Source organism: Paramormyrops kingsleyae, chromosome 6, assembly GCF_048594095.1.
Source record: "Paramormyrops kingsleyae isolate MSU_618 chromosome 6, PKINGS_0.4, whole genome shotgun sequence".
Lineage (NCBI taxonomy): Eukaryota > Metazoa > Chordata > Actinopteri > Osteoglossiformes > Mormyridae > Paramormyrops > Paramormyrops kingsleyae.
The window spans coordinates 13,449,278-13,468,037 of NC_132802.1; the positions used below are offsets into that span (position 1 = coordinate 13,449,278).

The 18,760-nt window shown below is 40.5% G+C and overlaps 1 protein-coding gene across 29 annotated transcripts in view; it reads right to left on the reverse strand.

The window, feature by feature from the left end:
* picalma (phosphatidylinositol binding clathrin assembly protein a) overlaps positions 1–18,367 on the reverse strand; it is a 37,669-nt gene extending 19,302 nt beyond the window's left edge. For 12 of the 29 annotated variants that reach the window (XM_023835043.2, XM_023835052.2, XM_072713695.1 and 9 more), the window contains exons 1-3: positions 17,682–18,364; positions 1,505–1,647; positions 867–942 (exon numbers count right to left, since the gene is read on the reverse strand). In XM_023835043.2, the coding sequence (XP_023690811.1) occupies positions 867–942; positions 1,505–1,647; positions 17,682–17,811 (349 nt within the window). In that variant the 5' untranslated portion in view covers positions 17,812–18,364. Of the gene's footprint in view, positions 1–866; positions 943–1,504; positions 1,648–17,681 lie in introns of all 29 variants that reach the window. The other 17 variants (XM_023835050.2, XM_072713693.1, XM_023835045.2 and 14 more) reach the window with 6 other exon arrangements.
* Between the last annotated feature and the right edge of the window lie 393 nt (positions 18,368–18,760).

Sequence of the window (18,760 nt, forward strand, 5' to 3'; positions counted from 1 at the left end):
GCCATGACGGTGCACCCGGGAATTAACATACCGTATTTTCCGCACTATAAGGCGCACTAAAAAGCCTTTGATTTTTTAAAAAAAATAACAGTGCGCCTTATAATCCAGTGCGCTTTAAAACGTGGATTAATTTCTGTTGTGCATACTGAACTCAAAGCGATTTGAATGTTTTAGTATTGAAAAGTGAGTGTATTGTGTAGTGCTTCACGTGTTATAAATTAACAATTTCAAGAGTTATTATGAATACGCTGACTTTTGATTTAGCGGTATAGGACCGTATTATAAGTGTTCAATTGTGAGTTATTGTTAATAGGCTGACTTTTGATTTAGCGGTATAAGACTCTTGTTTTTTTACGTGTTAAAGAGTAGTGAAGACGCTCATAAACGTTTGAACAATGTTGACTGTCATTGTGAACACGTGATGCAAAATAAATTTTGGTTGACTGGCTTATCTGACTGTTTTGTTTTGCTTAAAGCGCCTTAAAGTCCGGTGCGCCTTGTATGTGGAAAAACATGTCTTGCTAACTCTGCCCCAGAAGGCCACATGTAAACAATAAAGCAGATAATCATGTACACCCTGGAAGGAGGGAGGCACTAATATCATCCACAATCCTATGCTGGGCACTGATTAGGCTTTAAAGACCTTCAGCTATCACACTCCACGCGTCACCTACCAGAAGGCTCCGCCCACCCAGACATGACACGCCAGCTGGAGGAGCAGTGAACCAGTCATGTCTGACAGAACCAGAATACGGGCTTCTAAATGTTTGTGATTTGCATATTCATTTCATGTGGTCTAGCACATCTTCTGCTAGCATGTGGGAAATGTCAAATGCGAAACCGACTGTCAAACCAGTATCACTCACCCTGTAACCCACTTTTGTCCAAAAAATTGCTCAGGTTGAATAAAGTGTTCCTTGAAGCCAAGTACTGTATAAATCGCTGCAATTTAAAAAAAAAAGAAAAAAGAAAAATGATTAGAACTGCACAGAACATAGAGCAAAGTTCAACATAATGGGGTTTTATCCCCACAATAAATCTGATTGAGCAGATCGGAACAAGTCAGCCTTCAAGAGTCCTTTACAATGGCCATTACACTGAAAATCTCAGCTGTCACACACTTTGCATAAAAACAGGTAAATCCACCACTATAAACAAGCAAACATTGAGATTATCTAGGCAACTACAGTAGCGTGCAGTGTAAAGCGAGAACATGGTTAGCATTGGTCTTCTATAAAGCATAACCCTGGCTATTCACAAACTAATAATCACTCCCACTCAATACAAGGCAGAAGTTAATGCAAGTGTAAAAAACAAGATCAGCATACATAAAACTCTAAGAAACGCAAGTAACATCTCATTAAGGGCAAAGACAAGTACACAAAGGGAAGTGACGGGGAAACTCATGCTGTTCTATCCCAGAGCCCCTCCAAGACGGGATGTACCCATTAAAGACCATCCCTGAATTCAGACTGGAGCGCGACGGCAGCTGCATGTCGCTCACCTCATTGCCATAGACCATGAGGTGGTGGGTAGTGATGAGGGACTTGAAGACCACGACCCAGCTGGTGTTGGTGGTCCTCTCAAACAAGGTGTCGGCCAGCTGGGGGATGTTCACATTCATCTCATTGGTGCACTGGATCAGGTCTGGGGAGAGACATTGGGGAAAGATTACTGCCAGAACACAGGGGAAAAAAAACACAAGCTAAACACCAGAAAAACTGAAGACCCTGAAAGGTACGGTACATCTGAGCAGTGTGATTCCAAACCAGAGGATGCAGAGTTCGTCGTGTGTATGGTTTCACAAGTTTGTATGCAGGCCATAACTACAGCCGCTATCTGGAGGGTAAAGAACTTCTGAGCCTCGTTTCCCCTTGGCAGGTCTCCACCACCATCTGGACTCCCCCCCACCGTGAGGATGGCCTTGGTCTATGCCACATCCTAAGCCTGATGTCTGCAAACCCCAATATAGGAACTCTATATCTACCCTTGGATAAATCTACTTTTTATTACAACAACTGTGTAGACAGGACTTGAAAAATGTACATCAAAACAAGAACTTTGAACTAATACAGCAGAAGGCTGCATTATAGAAACACTCCACAGGGCCAAGCAGGTAATTATATTGGCAGAGTAACAAAAGGGCTATACTTCACGAACTGCTCCCATCACAAAATCCAACCCACTTATCACCCTCGTCTGCATCAGCATGCATGACACCACACCTTCTGCAAATGACAAGTATAGGGTGATCCCAAAGTCTGACAAATATCAATAGGATGCTCACACAAAGATCATACAGTTAAAATGAACAAAACCTCCCTTTCATAACCAACAATTTCTTTGTGCCCTTTTGTTAACATATTGTAACACGAAAGCTCTAAGCACAATGCTGACTAACAAGCTGTTCCCTGGCTCTTAGAGCACATATACCCAATTCATTTTTAAATTTTAATGCCTCCATGGTCATTACTGGTTTATTTATGCTATCCATTAATGCACTGGGCAGCATCATTTCATCCACAGTTTAACTAAGCATTACACATACACGTGATAGTAAGTGCTAATTCCTAATAAATGCGAGAGTCCTTCGAGAATGGACTGAATATATAGTCTGTGCTTTTTAGCCCTGAAGCTGTAACACAAAGCTTTGCATGTTCTTTCACTTGCTAAATGGCAACAGAACACATCCAAACAATACTACTCTCATGTGTTTTTTTTGCAGCTGCATGGAATTTGTATTTTGTATAAATTGGGGAAACACCCAAAGGAACTTGTGACATTTCTGACAGGTTTGTTTATTTACAGAGCACGGTCTTGTGAACATTATGATGATGAACTGCAGTTAACACACATCTGCCAATAAAAAAAAAACCTTTAAGATAGACAGACTGGGGACTTGTACACTGCTGATGAATGTTGCTCCACCTTTTTTTTTTTTGCTTTAAAAAAAAGTTTGTAAATGAACAAACCATTTGGCAGTGCATAATGGTAGAAGTGAAAATATGAAGTAACCAGAGCATTAAACAAATAGCAAGTTTGACGTGACCATTTCCTGTCACGTAGCACTAAAATGTTTATAAACCAGTGACACGAGCACTGAGAAATATGGATTACCAACCAAATTGAAGGTAATGTTCTTAAACAAAATACAACTACACAGGGAGCATTTAAGGCAAAGCTGAACTAAACACGGTTTAGTACTTATAGAAGTGCACATGTAATTGTTACTAAGGTTCCTTCAGGCTCAACAAAGTGCCAATGAGCACGGTGAATTTCTGTTCCAATCCCTCTCACGTAGTCAGGAGGAACACAAGAAGAAAAGCAGACGTGTAACTGGTGAGTGAGTAACCAAGTCAGAAAGCAGCATTGCATGTATATAGAAGGTGGTCCTCACTCTTTAGAAGATAAAGTTCTATGAGAAGTATTCTAACAGGCCTGAAAGCACGAGCCAGAACCAGTGGTCTGGATCCCCCATACGGGGCATTACATCTGACGTTTCAACAACACGACTGTGGTGCATTCAGAAGTTAAAGTGCCATTTACCAAGCACAAACATACCCCACATGTCTGCTTGCCTCAAGAGTAAAAAGCAAAAGGAAAAGCAACACAAAACAAAATCTGAACAATTCTGAAAACTAGCACAACCTGCAGCCTCGGGCTGATCTGCCAGGAAAAAAAAAAAGGGACACCAAACCTGAAGATCTTGGAAGTCAGACATTCCTCAGCAGCGTGATACGCATGGCTCAGCTGTAGGACAGACATGCAATTTGATATAACTGCAGGCTAATGCTGCCCTGATAGAATATTTAAATCCATTACATGCCAAGCTGGCACTTGGCAGATGCACGACAGAAATATTTCATTAGTTTCATGCACCCCAAAAACAATCATTCACTGATAACAAAATATATTTTATACTGTGTGATAACCCTTACACACAAAACAAAAATACAAATCTGGTGGGAAAAAAAATTCATTTTCATGATTTAGTTGTATTCAGGGATGGCAAGTCCTGACTGCTGATATTTTTAAGCCTGACCTGCCTATACCGTTCCAGGCCGAAATCTGTTTTTTTTTTTTTTTATTATTTAATAATTAGCAGACTAGAACTTTTTAAAGCCCTTCTATAATTCACTAAGCTTTCTCCAAGCAAAATATTTTAAAATAACCTTTTCATGTCAAACAATAAGTGTTTTACCTCACCTATCACACAACATTAGTGGAAGGAGGGAAGGTGAGGCATGGGGGACACATCTATGAATGGAAACCGATTTAGGACAAAAAGTAACGTTACCTGGTAAAACTACTTGATCTGCTCACAAAATTGGCCGTATTTAGACTCATTGGCCTATTGCCAGTCAGCGTGATTAGGGTGAAAATCTGGCTTTTCCAAATCACTAGTCAAATTGATTGGTGCATCCTTAGTTGTGTTTACTCCATTTAACATCAGGATACTTCAAATGGCACAGTACCGTACAAGGCCTTCTCAACGCCACCAGCTACACTGATCGACCCGTCACAGGGGCAGACTTGGCACCATAATGAGAGCATTACATTCTTGTAAGACCCGTTCGGATATATACTTATAAATGAAAGTAGGTTATCAGTGAGGAAACAGAAAAAGTTACAGCAAGGAGCCTCGTGCGAAACAAGCTCCCTAACATACAGGGCGCAGAGAACCTGACAGTTGTTTAAAAATTGCAAAAGATTTTAATCTTCTTGCTGAAGGTTTTGTTTCGTCCAAAGAACACACATGCATTATGATTACAGCTGTCACGATTACTCGATTTTTAAAAGTCATAGATTAAAATTGGAGAAAAAGACGGAAAGCCTCGGTTGTGCGGGAGCACATTAAATGTGAATAACAATGCACTCATCTCAATACTGAAAGGCATGACTGCAATGCAACCACACCTTAAAAGACGACATCCACAAACTCACCCAATAATGTTGTTACTCACAGACAACTATAAGCTATGTGCCCTCTTGGAGTTAATAAATTACTAGGGTTAATTTCCCTACTATAATTCCTGTATCTAGAGATAATCTCTGCTAAAACAAATGCAACCCCCACTGCTTAGCTGCACCATCTTAGCTTATATGGTGCATAATAACCACAGAATGCTAATAACTAGGGATGATATTATATCGCGATTGATCTTGAAGACGTCCACGATCTACTTTTCACATGAATCATAGATATCATGATCTTTTATGTCCTCCTACCGATGTTTCCAAACTTCACGTAAACTTCGATGGGTGGTTATAACATGTCACTACCTGATCTGTAGCACACGTCCTCACCCGCCATGTTGATAGCTCACATTGAGCAGTTTTTCAAAAACAAACATGAATGACTTATTTCATCACGTTTTTGTGATATTGTGATTACAAAATATATTTTTTAAAATTGTACCTAATATAAACTGGAGCTAAATAGAACGAATTATCAGTGTGTCAAATAAGCTGGTGGGGCTGTCACCAACTGACACAAAGCAATGGGACAGTGATGGTGTATGTTACACCACACTATTCTCCTGGGGAGGTGGAGCATCTTACAGCGACAAATCACTTGCTTTTCATCAATATGTTCTCGATAGAATACAAAACATTTGCAGTGAACAGAAGACAAATGTCTTCTGGTGACCACTTTTTCCCTCCGTACTCATTTTAACCCAGCTATTACGATTCTTCTGATGTGACAACAGCATGTGTGCATATCATGCATATAGATACATCCAAGGTCGGTTTGTATATATTATATATAAAAAAATCAGAAGGTTACTCGATTATTAATATAATCGATAGTGACAGCTCTAGTTATGACTCTACCACGGCATCCCTGAGGGTCATCAAAACACAACCATCAGAGATTACCATGTTCCCAGACAGAGCAAAAATAACAATCACACTTTGGCAGAGTGCACACCAATCAACGGCATAGGAAACGATAGCAGACTTCTTTAGAAAATATTCATTAAAAAGTAACAACTGTACTCAGTCTTGCATTTTAGTCATGCCCATTGTTAAGGGAAAATCCAGATGTATGCAATAGCTAGTGACTACAAACGTACACATTCTTACAGGCGAAATGAACTCGACTCTGAAGCAAAGGGAGAGAATTTTTCTGCTCTCTTTGAACTGTGTGTGATTAAGTATAATTGCTTAAGCTGTACAACTTCCATTAAACACTAGCAAACATAAATGTTGTGATAAATGCTGAAACATCAAAGAAACTGTCAAAGCAGCATATCCCACATTGAAAAAAAAATAAACTATTAGACGGGTCACTTGACTATCTGGCAACATTAACTCAACACATTAAAGCTGTGTGTGCAAAGGGTAAAACTGGAACCTTCCCCCCCCCCCCCCACTTGATACCAAGCAGCTAGGAAAAGTTCAACTGTGTATTAAAAAGGAAAAAAAAAGCCCTAAGTATTCTGCCAATTTTTTATGTCCATTGAGCAAAAATCACGAGTTTTAAGAAATGAATGGTTTGTACTTCAGCGATTAAGAGGCAGTGCAACAAGTCTTACCACACAAACCCAGGAAGGAGATATTTCTGCCTATGCAGATGCCATTTTTAACCCACCTCCATCCAAATATTTAAGGCCCAAAAAGGCTGGGGAAATCAACAATTTATTTAAAGAAACCCCCAAATAAGAGAGTGCCCCTCCTCCCTGCGTGGACTCAGCTGGCTGCATGAAATGGCAGGAATACAGTGGTCACATTCTGCTTTTCACATCAGTGGTGAAAACTACACATCGTCTGGCAAGGGCTGCAGCTGCAAATGTAAAGAATTTGGATCCCGCTCCAGAAACCTTAGCGCAAAGGAAGTTAAAGCAAGAGCCGACTGGCTGGATTCCGGTATAGTACAGAGACTTCTGTGGCCTCTGATGATGCAATTGGTTGCCAAGAGGGTGACAATGAGGCAGCTGGGAATTCACGCAGGCTACGGGTTCAGACAAGTTCATATAAAAGGCACAGAAAATGAAATCCATGCTCTTCACTAGTGTCAACCTTCACAAGACGGAGCTCCCTATTGACCACAGTGCCAGTCTTTCAGGCTGAGACGCATTTACACGATTTTAACAACCTAAAAGAACCTTCTGTAAAATGAAGCTCAGATCAAAATAAAAATGGACCTCAAAACACAAAGAACCTTTCCACTTGATTCAGGCCTCTAATTTAAACATACTAAATCCTTGAGAAGTAAAGTTTAAACTAAAGATCACTGACTGTCTGAAATACAATGGGTACAGCCTTGACTGATAGTGTAATGCTTTGTTCATGACCATATATTTTATCAAAGGTAAGCTATACTGTATAATCCAAATTTACATCAACTTAAAAAGTATAAAAGAACCCATGAACACTATTAAACACAATCCAAAAAAGAGCACCACAGCTTAAAAATTCAAACAGGTTAGAAAACATGCATCTACTTTTATAGTGTAAAATATCACCAGCCAAAACCAGCTACAAATCACACTTTCAAAGACAAGCCTGACCAAGCATATCCAAGAGCAATATCACAATACCAAATATGGTAAATTTGTATTCGGTCCAATCATCACTTGCCAAAATACAAGTAAACTGCATCAACCACATTGTTGCAATACAGGTGTTATTCGTTTAACTTTATACATTCATCCCAAAAAGCAGGCACTTAGTACATGTGGAAACATGTCCTGCAATCCAAACATTTTAGTCTCCAAGTGTAAGCACAATTTGGGTTTTCTGACAAAAAACAGGAAATTTAGACCCCAAATAGCACTGTACAGTCTCATTTGATCATCTACATCACCATTGTCAATCTGCACAACATCCTGTTCACTGTTTACATTCAAAACAATCTGAGGACTACAAGAATGTCAGAAATGCTTTTCTTCAAGCCCGCTATTTCACCCTGAACCGAAAACGTAGAGTTCTGAGCCAGGCCTCCCCACTTCTCCAGTTCAGACAGGCAACAAAATCTGAACCATGCTGGCTTTCTTGTCAAGGAAGGTCTTGCTTTATGGCCTATATATTACAGTCATCATGAGGAGGGGGGGGAAAGAAAAACTAGGACAGCATAACCTTACTGAGCTGCAGCATTCAGTCTCATTGGCTGTGTTGTCTAGGGACGGCTCTAAGTCCTCAGAGAAACAGTAGAACCAAGGGTGAAGGCATTGCATTACATATTGCATTATACCACAGGAAGCACAAATCAAAGCTCAATCCCATAATGCACAGCAATGTTAAACACACAATCATTTGGAGACATATTGCTTTGAAAATGCCTGTATTGAGACATTTCAGGTGTATATTGCAAAGTATGTTTATGATAGCAGGCTTTGGGGATGACTGCAGCACAGATGAGGAAGCTAGTGTCTATAAATAGGTCAACGAATTAAAAATACACAGAAAGGGCACTAATATGCCAACTCCAAAACTAGCTTGTTTGTTTTATCACATTGCATAGAGAAGACTTCATCTTAAAAATATGGATTAACAGTGCAACAAGTTAATAGGGAAATGGGGGAACTGGGCTTAATGGGGGGAAAAAAAACCTTTTTAAAATAAAATAAAAAAAGATGAAACTGCAACAAGCTACATCCAAAAAAAATATATAAAAAATATACACTGCTCTTTGGTTTATAATAAACTTTTTTGCTGAATTAAATTACATCTGTACTTTGGCTGTAATACAGACAGTGGACAATACCATGAATAAACAATATTTCACTGAATTTTGACAAAGTGAACCCAAGGAGGTCTTAAAAGGATAACAGTGAAGGAACATACAAACCTTTGTGCTCCAACTTCAGGGTTAAAACGAGAATTAGGGTTTAATGAAGCCCAAGAACACAACATGATGCTTTAAGCCTAACAGGCGCATGCAATTCTGGTTAAATTAAGTCAGTGAGGCTCATTTGCTGATTGTATGGACTAAGATTGTTCCTCAGAAATAGTGGGAGATTATTTGCCCCCGCAAATAGAAGCATTTCAGCAGAATTGCCAATGAGCCGACTTCTGCCTCACCCACAAACCTACAAAAGTTAGCCATGGCAATGAAGAATTGTTCATCCGTGTTGCAGTGCTGGCATACAGCATTTTTCGTGCTATTCTTGCTAATGTTACGATAGCTGGATGTTGTATTTTTTTATCCAGTCAAATTTAACAAATTGTTGCAAGTTCAACATCATAGAGGTTTAATATACCTTCAGCTCGGTTTTCAAATTACACCGACTTTTGCCAGAATCACAAGCGAAACTAAATCTAAATAAGTATTCTAAACATAGCTCTTCAGCGCCATTTGTAGCTATGAGGGATATCATACATATAACTACCATAGAGGTATTTTAATGTTCGTTAAAAGCCAGGGCCAATGCATCAAGCACTGCTAAAACTGACGACAACTAACAATGCCTGAGCATGATGACAAAGAGTGACACTTTCTGGTAGCTACTGTTCAGGGAGTAGAATGTTGTCTGAAAACCTTAACCCTTCTCTCAGCTTCTTAAAGACATTCCCACTGTTCACAAGGATGTTACTTAAAATGTTCATTGACATTTTATATAAAAGGTTTAGATTCCCTCCAAAGGAGACCAGGAGAAAAGTAAACCCTGATCAAGATAAAGATAACTACAGCTCAACACCTTAAATTTACAACCTGAATAGAGCCCATGAGGATGATGACCCTGGGTTCACAGTTGCCGGTTCAATTCAGTTTGTCTAAGGAGCTTAAAAAATACACTGTGCCCTGTCAGCCAGTAACGAGCTGGGACCTTGGCTGAATGACGGTCATCTGATGCCACTGTGGTCACGTTTCTAGTCTGATGCCAGGCCTACGTGGGCCCAAAGTGAAGTGACAGACACACCTCAGAGGACAGAGACATCACAGCACACTTAGGCTACAACCGGCTACACACCACAGCAAGTGATCACATTCCACAGATCAAAACAGCATCCTTGTTTAAAGACTGATAATTTGACCATTTACTAATGGCAAGGCAACAATAAAACTTAAATCTCCACAAAAATCTTCCAAAGCACATTTTACATTAACTAAAATAAAAAATATTTATGGATTTACATAAAGTTTTAGCGATTTCTCAAAAGCATGTCTAAACAGTATATAGCCATACTTAACTGTTGGCAGAAGACTTTGAATTATGAACTATTACATAGTACAGAAAATAAAGTACACTAACAGTAAAAACTACAAAACATTCCTTAAAGTGATAATGACAGCAGGCTTTTAGACTTTGAATGAACTTGTTTTCAAAAGTACTTCACTTCATAAGAATCATCTTAAAAATCACATTGTAGTGTTTTAACTGTTTCTTAACAGGAACAAAAACTATTAACTACTTTAACCCACCAAGTACTGATTTTTGATACAGCTGATGAGCATTTTCTGTTTGGTCATTATTATACAATTAACAATGCTATGTGTAGAAAGGTTGCGATGGGCTGGCCTCCTGTCCTGGGTTGTAACCTGCCTTGTGCCCATAGCTTCCGGGATAGGCTCCGGACCCCCCGCGACCCAAAAGGATAAGCGGGGTTTGGACAATGGATGGATGGATCTTATGGAAAGGTGGAAACTTGAAGGACAAGAGACACCTTGTTCTTACGTAAGGCCATTTTACCAACCCAAGTGAAATGAGCCATAGGCTTTTAACCTTGTATATTTAATACGCCACTGCCTGTTTAAAGCAACCTAGACAAAAATGCATTTAAAACCCAGAGATGTTTATCAAGTTCAATAAAATGAGCCACACCTGCTGCTGAAGACTGATGCAAATCAGCCCCCTTTAGCAAACAAGGAAATCTTATTCTAAAATAAGGTTAGTAATTACAAGTCACTAATGAACTATACAGTGGCATATCAAAGAATGACTTGGAACAAAAAAAACCTACTCGAAGAAAACTATAGCAAGAAAGTGGGTGATACCTCCCCAGCATATGGGTTCGTTAAAATTCAGAGCACTCAGCTGCATTTTCTAGGGAAGAGAGAGCCTTTATGCAACAGTAAATTATTTATACAAAATCTACAAACTGCTACATCTCCACTACACCCTAAAGCAGGTACAGGGGTAATCATATTTGGCACCCTTGATTACATTACGCACCTGGATGTTTCAGCAGCAATTTTATGAACAGCTTCAAAATGAAATGCCATGTCACTCTTTACAGCTAAAAGGTGCTCAACAAAACCAACTGTCAGATAAGAAGAGCAGGTAGCACTGTGCTTTATGAATAGTACTTGTGATTAAAGAATTAAAAGGAACAAGTCTAGACACTAGGGGTGTACGCTATTGGCGCCAAGGCGGGTCAATTTGATTATGAATACTGAGGGAACAACTCGATGCACCAGAAATCTGTCATTTCTATCATGATTCAATTAATCAATTATTTTGATGACCAAAATTCAAACCTTTTTAACTCCAAATATTATCATGGGAACTTAAGTACACGCTATCCATGGAACACAGAGGGAGCAGAATCTCAGAACATAAATTTTTATTATCGTTAAATAGGGATAACAAGCCAGTGTAATCGAAAGGCCAACAACAACTGAACTGTACAGAAAAAAAGCCATTAAAAGAAGCACTACCTGACTGGGGTTGCTGGCAGTAGAGCTTGCCGGCGCAGATTAGTGGGATTAAATATATTTTTTTAAATTCTGTGGAAAACAAAAGATCGATCTGCGAGCCAAATTTAATAATAAATTGTTGCAGGCTGGTACTTTAAGACCACAACTAAGTGGTGAATGAGCTGATGAAATTCCTCATCCTCTGCTCCTGAAAATAGCCCTTCGTCCAATGCAATCATCTACAGTATTTTAGTAGTTGTGTCTTTAACTCTGGTGCTACTAACTTTGATACTGATAAAGCTCAAACATCAGCCAAGACTGACGCATCAGACCATTAATCTTAATTTTTAAATGATTAACAGCCGATATTGACATATTAACAATATACCATGTATCTAACCCTAACATTACTTTTTACTCAGAGTCATAACAATTGCTACCATACCTGGCAAATAAAATGCGTTTTTTGCACTACAAAAAGAGGGGCGGTTCCAAAATATCTTAACCATTGTGCTGCAGAAAAAGGCGAGTTTCTCTAAAGTAATGACCAGAGCGCTTGCTTTATTAACATTACTGAAATTTGCCCCAGCCATCCTATGTTTCAGAAATGTGCATGCCGGCACTGCCACCTTGTGCATTTACCTGAAGCATGTGAGAGTTGTGTGAGAGCCCACAACCCAGAAGTAGGAGTGTCTTTCAGGAGGATTCTGCACCCTAAAAGTAAATTCCGACAAACAGATACATACATTGCATCACCACCTTGATCGATTCATCACGGTGCCTCAATGCATCTTTACACCCCTACTAGGCAATGTTAAGAAAAGGCAATAAAATCATTTTATATACAGCTGAAGCAGTTCCAAGTTAGTATGAAACTAAGCTATGCAAGTAGCTGAAGACTCTTACCTAAATAACCAAAAAAGTAAAATAAGTAACCCTGCAAACAGTAGAAATCTCCCTGGTCTGTGACAGTTACACCAATCTGCAAGTGCAAGAGGCTCCTTCTCAGCGGACGCCTGCAAGTGTGTGACCATGTCGGAGAACTGACTCATGAATTTGGTGCCAGGAATAAGCTTTGATCCCATTCAACATGAGTACACTGCCATGCTAGGAAAGGGAAGCCCGGCCAACGCTCAACATTAACGCCCCCACAGGCACGGCAATGTCGTCCAAGACCACCAGGCTAGCTAATCATACTCTCTAATGGCCTGCTTGAGCCAGGGGTTTCAAAAGGACTCCCCTGTCCACCCTTCCCCACACTCATTTTGGCATAATTGTCATCAATGAGCCAGACGGCTATGGGGATGCTCTATTGTGCGGTTCAGTGTTGTTTCCAGCATCTGTTACCCATGTGGGTAGGGAGCCATTCAATACACTGGAATGGTAAAGTGGGAAAATTGGTAGCAAGTCTCAAATCCCCGTGCCACTCACACATGGACCTACAGCAACCTACTTTTACAAGGTAAGGTGATACTGAGGCCTACCACTCACACACCAACCCAAGCTCTGGAAGGAAATTTAAAAAAAAAAAAAAAAAGAGGGACACTCCGTTGCTACCTCCTCCTGAAAGGATGGCATCGCAAACATTGCAGGTAGCTGTTGGGCTACTTTCAGTATGCAATTTAAAGAATTTCCACATGGCTGACATCTTGAGTTTGTAGTTTCAAGCAACATGCCTCAGGCTTACTGCAGCCTGTGACAGAACCTTACAATCTGTACAACTGACGTAAATTAGGTGGATGCAGGAAACTAAATGGATCAGGGTTTGGATCGAGCTGTGGTAGCCAATACCAATCAATTAAAAAATACCTGAATCAGACCCAACACCAATCAATTAAAAAATACCTGAATCAGACCCAACACCAATCAATTAAAAAATACCTGAATCAGACCCAACACCAATCAATTAAAAAATACCTGAATCAGACCCAATACCAATCTTTGATATCGCCTTGGGACATCACTGGTAATAGTTTTGAGATATCAAAAAAAACACTTATACCTACATAAAACTGATCACAGCATGTTAAATGCATGCCAGGTGAAATCGCAATCGAACAGAATGTACACAGAATTCCCCACCTGTGAACAGCTGTGTAGCTAAAACAGCATTAACACCCTAAGGCAGGATTTTGCACATCTGAATTTATAGCTACAGGCAATAAACACCCATAAGTAAGCTATGCATATGATGCAGAAGCACAAATCCCCCCTCTTCTTAATGTGTTAGTAATTTTACAAAATGTCAAGTTTAAAGTGTGCTAGATCAGAATTTAAAATCCATACAGACTTAATTAATATATGTGGGCTCAACATCCTAAAACTGAACAAAACTTCATTACATTTCAAGAACTATACAATAGTATGCTCAGCTTTCCATTCTTAGTCAGTACACGTAAACAGCATTGTTTCACATGGCTTAATTAAAGCATGTTGTTGTTGTTCATTTAATCAAGTAACCTTTCCTACTGTTGAACTAAGAAAAAAAGAAAAACTTCCACATAGTTGAGGCAACCCCACCCAGGAGAGTTCAAAGGGAATTTCTGTCTCACATTGTATTGCAGAGACCAAAGAAAAGCCAACAGAATCAACTAATTGTACACCTATACAGAAAGGCTGGCTTTGGGGAGCAGCTTACTGTTGCTTTACATCAGGACTGAATCCCTCTCTCTTTCTCTCATAGACAGACAGGGAGGGACTTGACTAACACTTCACAAATATACAAGGCAACATCATATTCTAACGCAAGATGTACCATATGCTGCTTAGTTGTTGCTTGTTGTTGTTGTTGCTCAGTTGTTAGATGTTTTATCCTAAAAAGAACCACGCCAATAAGGAGGGTTAAGATCAGAAGGTTAAGCACGGTTGGGACACACAAGTATGAGCAGAAATCTTTAAACTGCAAGCATTCTCCATTACGTGTTGTATGACGTGATTAAGTTTCAGTTCGAATTGACAAGTTCTGTATTTTCATATCTGGTAATTACAAGTCTTTACCAAATATAATTTGGAAGGCTGGGTGTGCCATAAAACCTACATTTAAAGCAATGGGTAGAGAAAGACTATCAATTTCAAAATCACAGTGGGGGTGGGGTTGACTTGACTATTTCGGACACAAAGGAAACTCCAATACAACACTCCGTAACACCTAGGACACCTTCCTTGTTCCTAGCTAAAAAAGCAGCTGTCAGTAAGCTAGTGCAAAAACTATGTTGGGATAAGAGCGTGGGGGGGGGGGGGGGTTTGGGGGGGCTACTGATGCACACCAACTAACAGCACTGTTACATTTGAATTTCAGGCTTGCCCTTAAACTAGACAGTCTATGGTTTCCTTATAGAGCAAAACCTAAAAATAGCTTTTCACAGGAAATTAGCTGTATGGGTCTCTCACCACAAAACCAAGAGTCTGTATGCTAATAAGCACTGGGGGCTGAACAGCTCTTGATGTGGCAAGGTCTAGTCTCCCTCCTCCAACATTGATACTAGAGCAGAGAAGATGGCCCAGAAAAAAAAATAGACTGCACGAGAGTAACCTCGTGTTAGTGTGCACACACCACCACTGGTCTAAATACCAGGAAAAAATCCCAAGATAAAAACTATCCAAGACAACAAAATGGGACTCATTTACACCCACTATATCCCACTATATAACTACCAGGGTTTGGCCTTAATAGGCAAAGGGCAAGGTTCATATTTGCACAGCCTACACAAACCTGTCTGCTAAAACGGTTTTCCATTGTAGCTGTTAAATCCCTTCATCATGCACTGCTTTTGTGAAAAATCCAGTGGTACACAATTACGAAAAGGACCCCACTACCTAAATTATAGTTCAGCTGGGTACACTGCAACTTGGGAATACCCACCATAGTCAAGATGAAAATAGATGTCAAAATGAAAAAGAAACACCCGCTTTCACGACAAATTACAGGTTGATATATTCAGTAATTAAATATTCTCTTCCTGTACAGCTAGAATATGAAGGAAAAGAAATGTAATGATTAACCTGGAAGAGGAATAAAGTAAACATGAAAAAAAAATTAAGAAAACATAAGGATAGAAAGCAGAATATTCTGATTACTTCAACGAAAGCCATTTCAATGTGGGGAGGTCTTATACAAGAAACATATAGCAAAAAAGACCATCTGAAATCCAGAGACATTCATTTCATATTGCGTATCCACAGGTTACCCACATCGAGTAGCCTCAACCTTCTGGGCAAGCAGAAGCAAATTCGCAGTACAAGTACCGTTCATATGATACTAGAGGGCAAGTCATTTCACAGTATTTGCAGTTTACTACCCAACCTGAACATCTCAGGAAGCAGCCCATGATCACAACTGCTAGCCAAGTCAGGAAGAATTAGCACAGAAAAACTCTGGCACTGGCTTTTTATACTGCAGTTAAGTCACGATGTCATCGCTAAAGTATGTCATAGACAAACAAAAACAGCTGCTTAATTTAAAACAACAAAAAGTTCAGTTCCCAGGTGTTAAAGGAGGAGCCTTTGCTATGACACGCAACATCTTCACAGGGCTCATAACCACGAAAGAGCTAGCCCAAGTACTAGAATAACTTGTTTCAGAAGAGGTCAGCATGATCCAGTTAGTAATTCAATTTGGTTTTAAGAAATCATCATTCAAATTTCAGCAACTTGGGAGGGGGTGCCAAGACCTTACAGTGACTGGTATGACAGGACAAGATAAGTTTATCAGTAGTCTAAACATCCGTCCTTCCCTTTTAACACACTGAAATTTCTTTGAGATAGTATGGGGCAATTAAACATTTGAGATGTCACACATTCTGAAAAGGGCCAACAAAAATCATACCGATTCCAGAAGATGCGTAGAAGGTACATAATAGATGGAAGAAAACCATTAGACATTTTACAAATTTCTGTAAAATCATGTGAACAGTTCTGTCACACTTAAGTGATACTACCACTGGTTCATTCAAACTTGCATAGCACAGCACCATGTCACAGAGTCATGAACCTTTACAATGACAGTACTGTTATAAGCAGCCTAAACCCCTTTGTGGAAGAACTATTTTAAGATGAATGAAGCCCATGGCTATAGTGGGAGGAAAAGGTCCTTTTTTTGTCTGTGTGAATGTTTAATGACTGACAAGTTAGTGTGTAACAGGTACAGCAATGGTGCGAAAGTACAATTAACCTTTGGTACTTCCAGCTCGATCAGTACTTCGTATTGTTAGGGCAACAAGGTTCCTCAGTATAAAATGTCCGAAGGTCAATACATTTCAGCTATTTGGCCTTATTCAGGTGTGATGGAGGCAAACTCAAGAGCTTCATAAATAGATGCGAGTAAAGGGGACATGCCCTTTGGATATTTCTGTGCGGTGACGTGTTAAATCGCATCACAAACTCGCCCATCTTTGCCAAAAACAGGAACTTTAATTAGCCCACCACGTTAGGTGGGCTATCGAAACAAATATGCTCCGCTAGCCCCACCGAGTTATAAATACCACGTCAAGTACCCGAAGAGGCCCTCGATGCACTTCACAATAAATAGCTCAGAAATGTAGCAAGTCGTTATAAAAAAAATTATCTGGAAACATTTATCTATCTATGCCTCACGAAAAACCTCCAATACAGCTCCTTCCAATACAGCTTACACAATTCAATTCAACCCAATAGTACACATCGTCCAATAAGCCCAATGCAACCTTTCACTGGTGTCTCATAGGTCGCTTCAATGCTAAAATGAGATATGTGATATTATATTACAGAAGCCAGGAGGACAAAACGTCAAGGCACTACAGCACAGGCATTTCACTTTGGCCACGGTAATACTTAAATCATTTAAATGGCCGGTACTTCTGCCATAATCTGGTTAATAGAGTTGTTTACGTGTCTGTAAATTACGGACGGGCAACGGGTCACCGTTAATTTCCAAGCTACCCATCTGACGCACAAAAACAACACTGCGGAGTTTCTTCCTTTCTTTTGTATTTTCATTTTATTTTTATTGTAACAGAGCACGATTTCATATCGCGGCCGTCTTAGGCCGCAGCCCTCGTCCCATCATCGCCCAGGCTAACGGGAAAACATTACCGACGACGGCCCCCCTCCCGTTACTTACAGTCCAAGTGTTTCTTTTTCGGACCCATGATTTCGTGCGTGGTCGCCTTGCACACGGTCTTGGACACGGCCGAGCCGGTGACGCTGTGCTGGGCCGCCGTTATCCTGTCCGTTATGCTCTGTCCGGACATCTTCTCGCCGTTTTCGTGGAGGGGGGGGGGGGGCAACAAAAGAGGCAAGAGCGGCTCTCCCCAGACGGAGCGGCGGTCGTTAGGGGCGTCCAACACCTGGCAGCAAACAAGACGGAGGACGGGGAAGTGGACGGGAAAATAAAACCCCACACGCACACCACACCGGCCGCCAGCAGGATAAGGGGGGAAAAACACACAATTTAGCTAGTTTGTATCCACGGCTTGGTCCATAGAGCACCAATGTGGATAACGTGCTTGAGCGTCGGGCTGAGAAACAAGATAGAAATCCACCGCCTTTTTTGTTTTATTTTGTGACAATAGAGATCCTCTCTTTCTCACTCCCTCACCCTATACCACACACTCTCTCACTCTTTCCCCCCTCACTCGCTCTTTCCTTCTGTCGCTCCGCTCTTTTTCTCTCTCTCTCTTTCGCCTCCCCCTACTGGGTTTAAATGGACTGGAGGCTTGCAGGAAAATGGCGGGTCTGCTTCCTTTCCCGACCGGAGCCTCCCAAGGTTCGTGGGGATGTGGTGGCGTTCACTACGCGCCCCGCACAGTCGGCGCTTCGGGAAAGTGACGCCATTGTGGCTCTAGCATAATTTCGGATCGACGTCCTTTCGGCTCAGCTGTTGGAGCCAAGATGGCGGCCACAGCACCACAGTGACCTAGCTGCCACCGCGCTATCGTTTCGTCTCACGTGACTTTTTGTATCTGAGGAAATAAAGCGAATGCATTCCCAATTACAGAGAAAACGACATTAATCCCGCTGCCGTCAGTTGTACAATATCCACTGTGTGCTCGTTACAGGCAAAGCCAACAGTGTAAAAAAATAAAGGACCTAACAGTGTGTTAGATTATGGTGAGAAACTGTTATTCTACGGAATACCATACATAAACTATTTTAAAGTGCTCAGGCACAACCTCAGAGATGTGTGAATATTTTAAACGT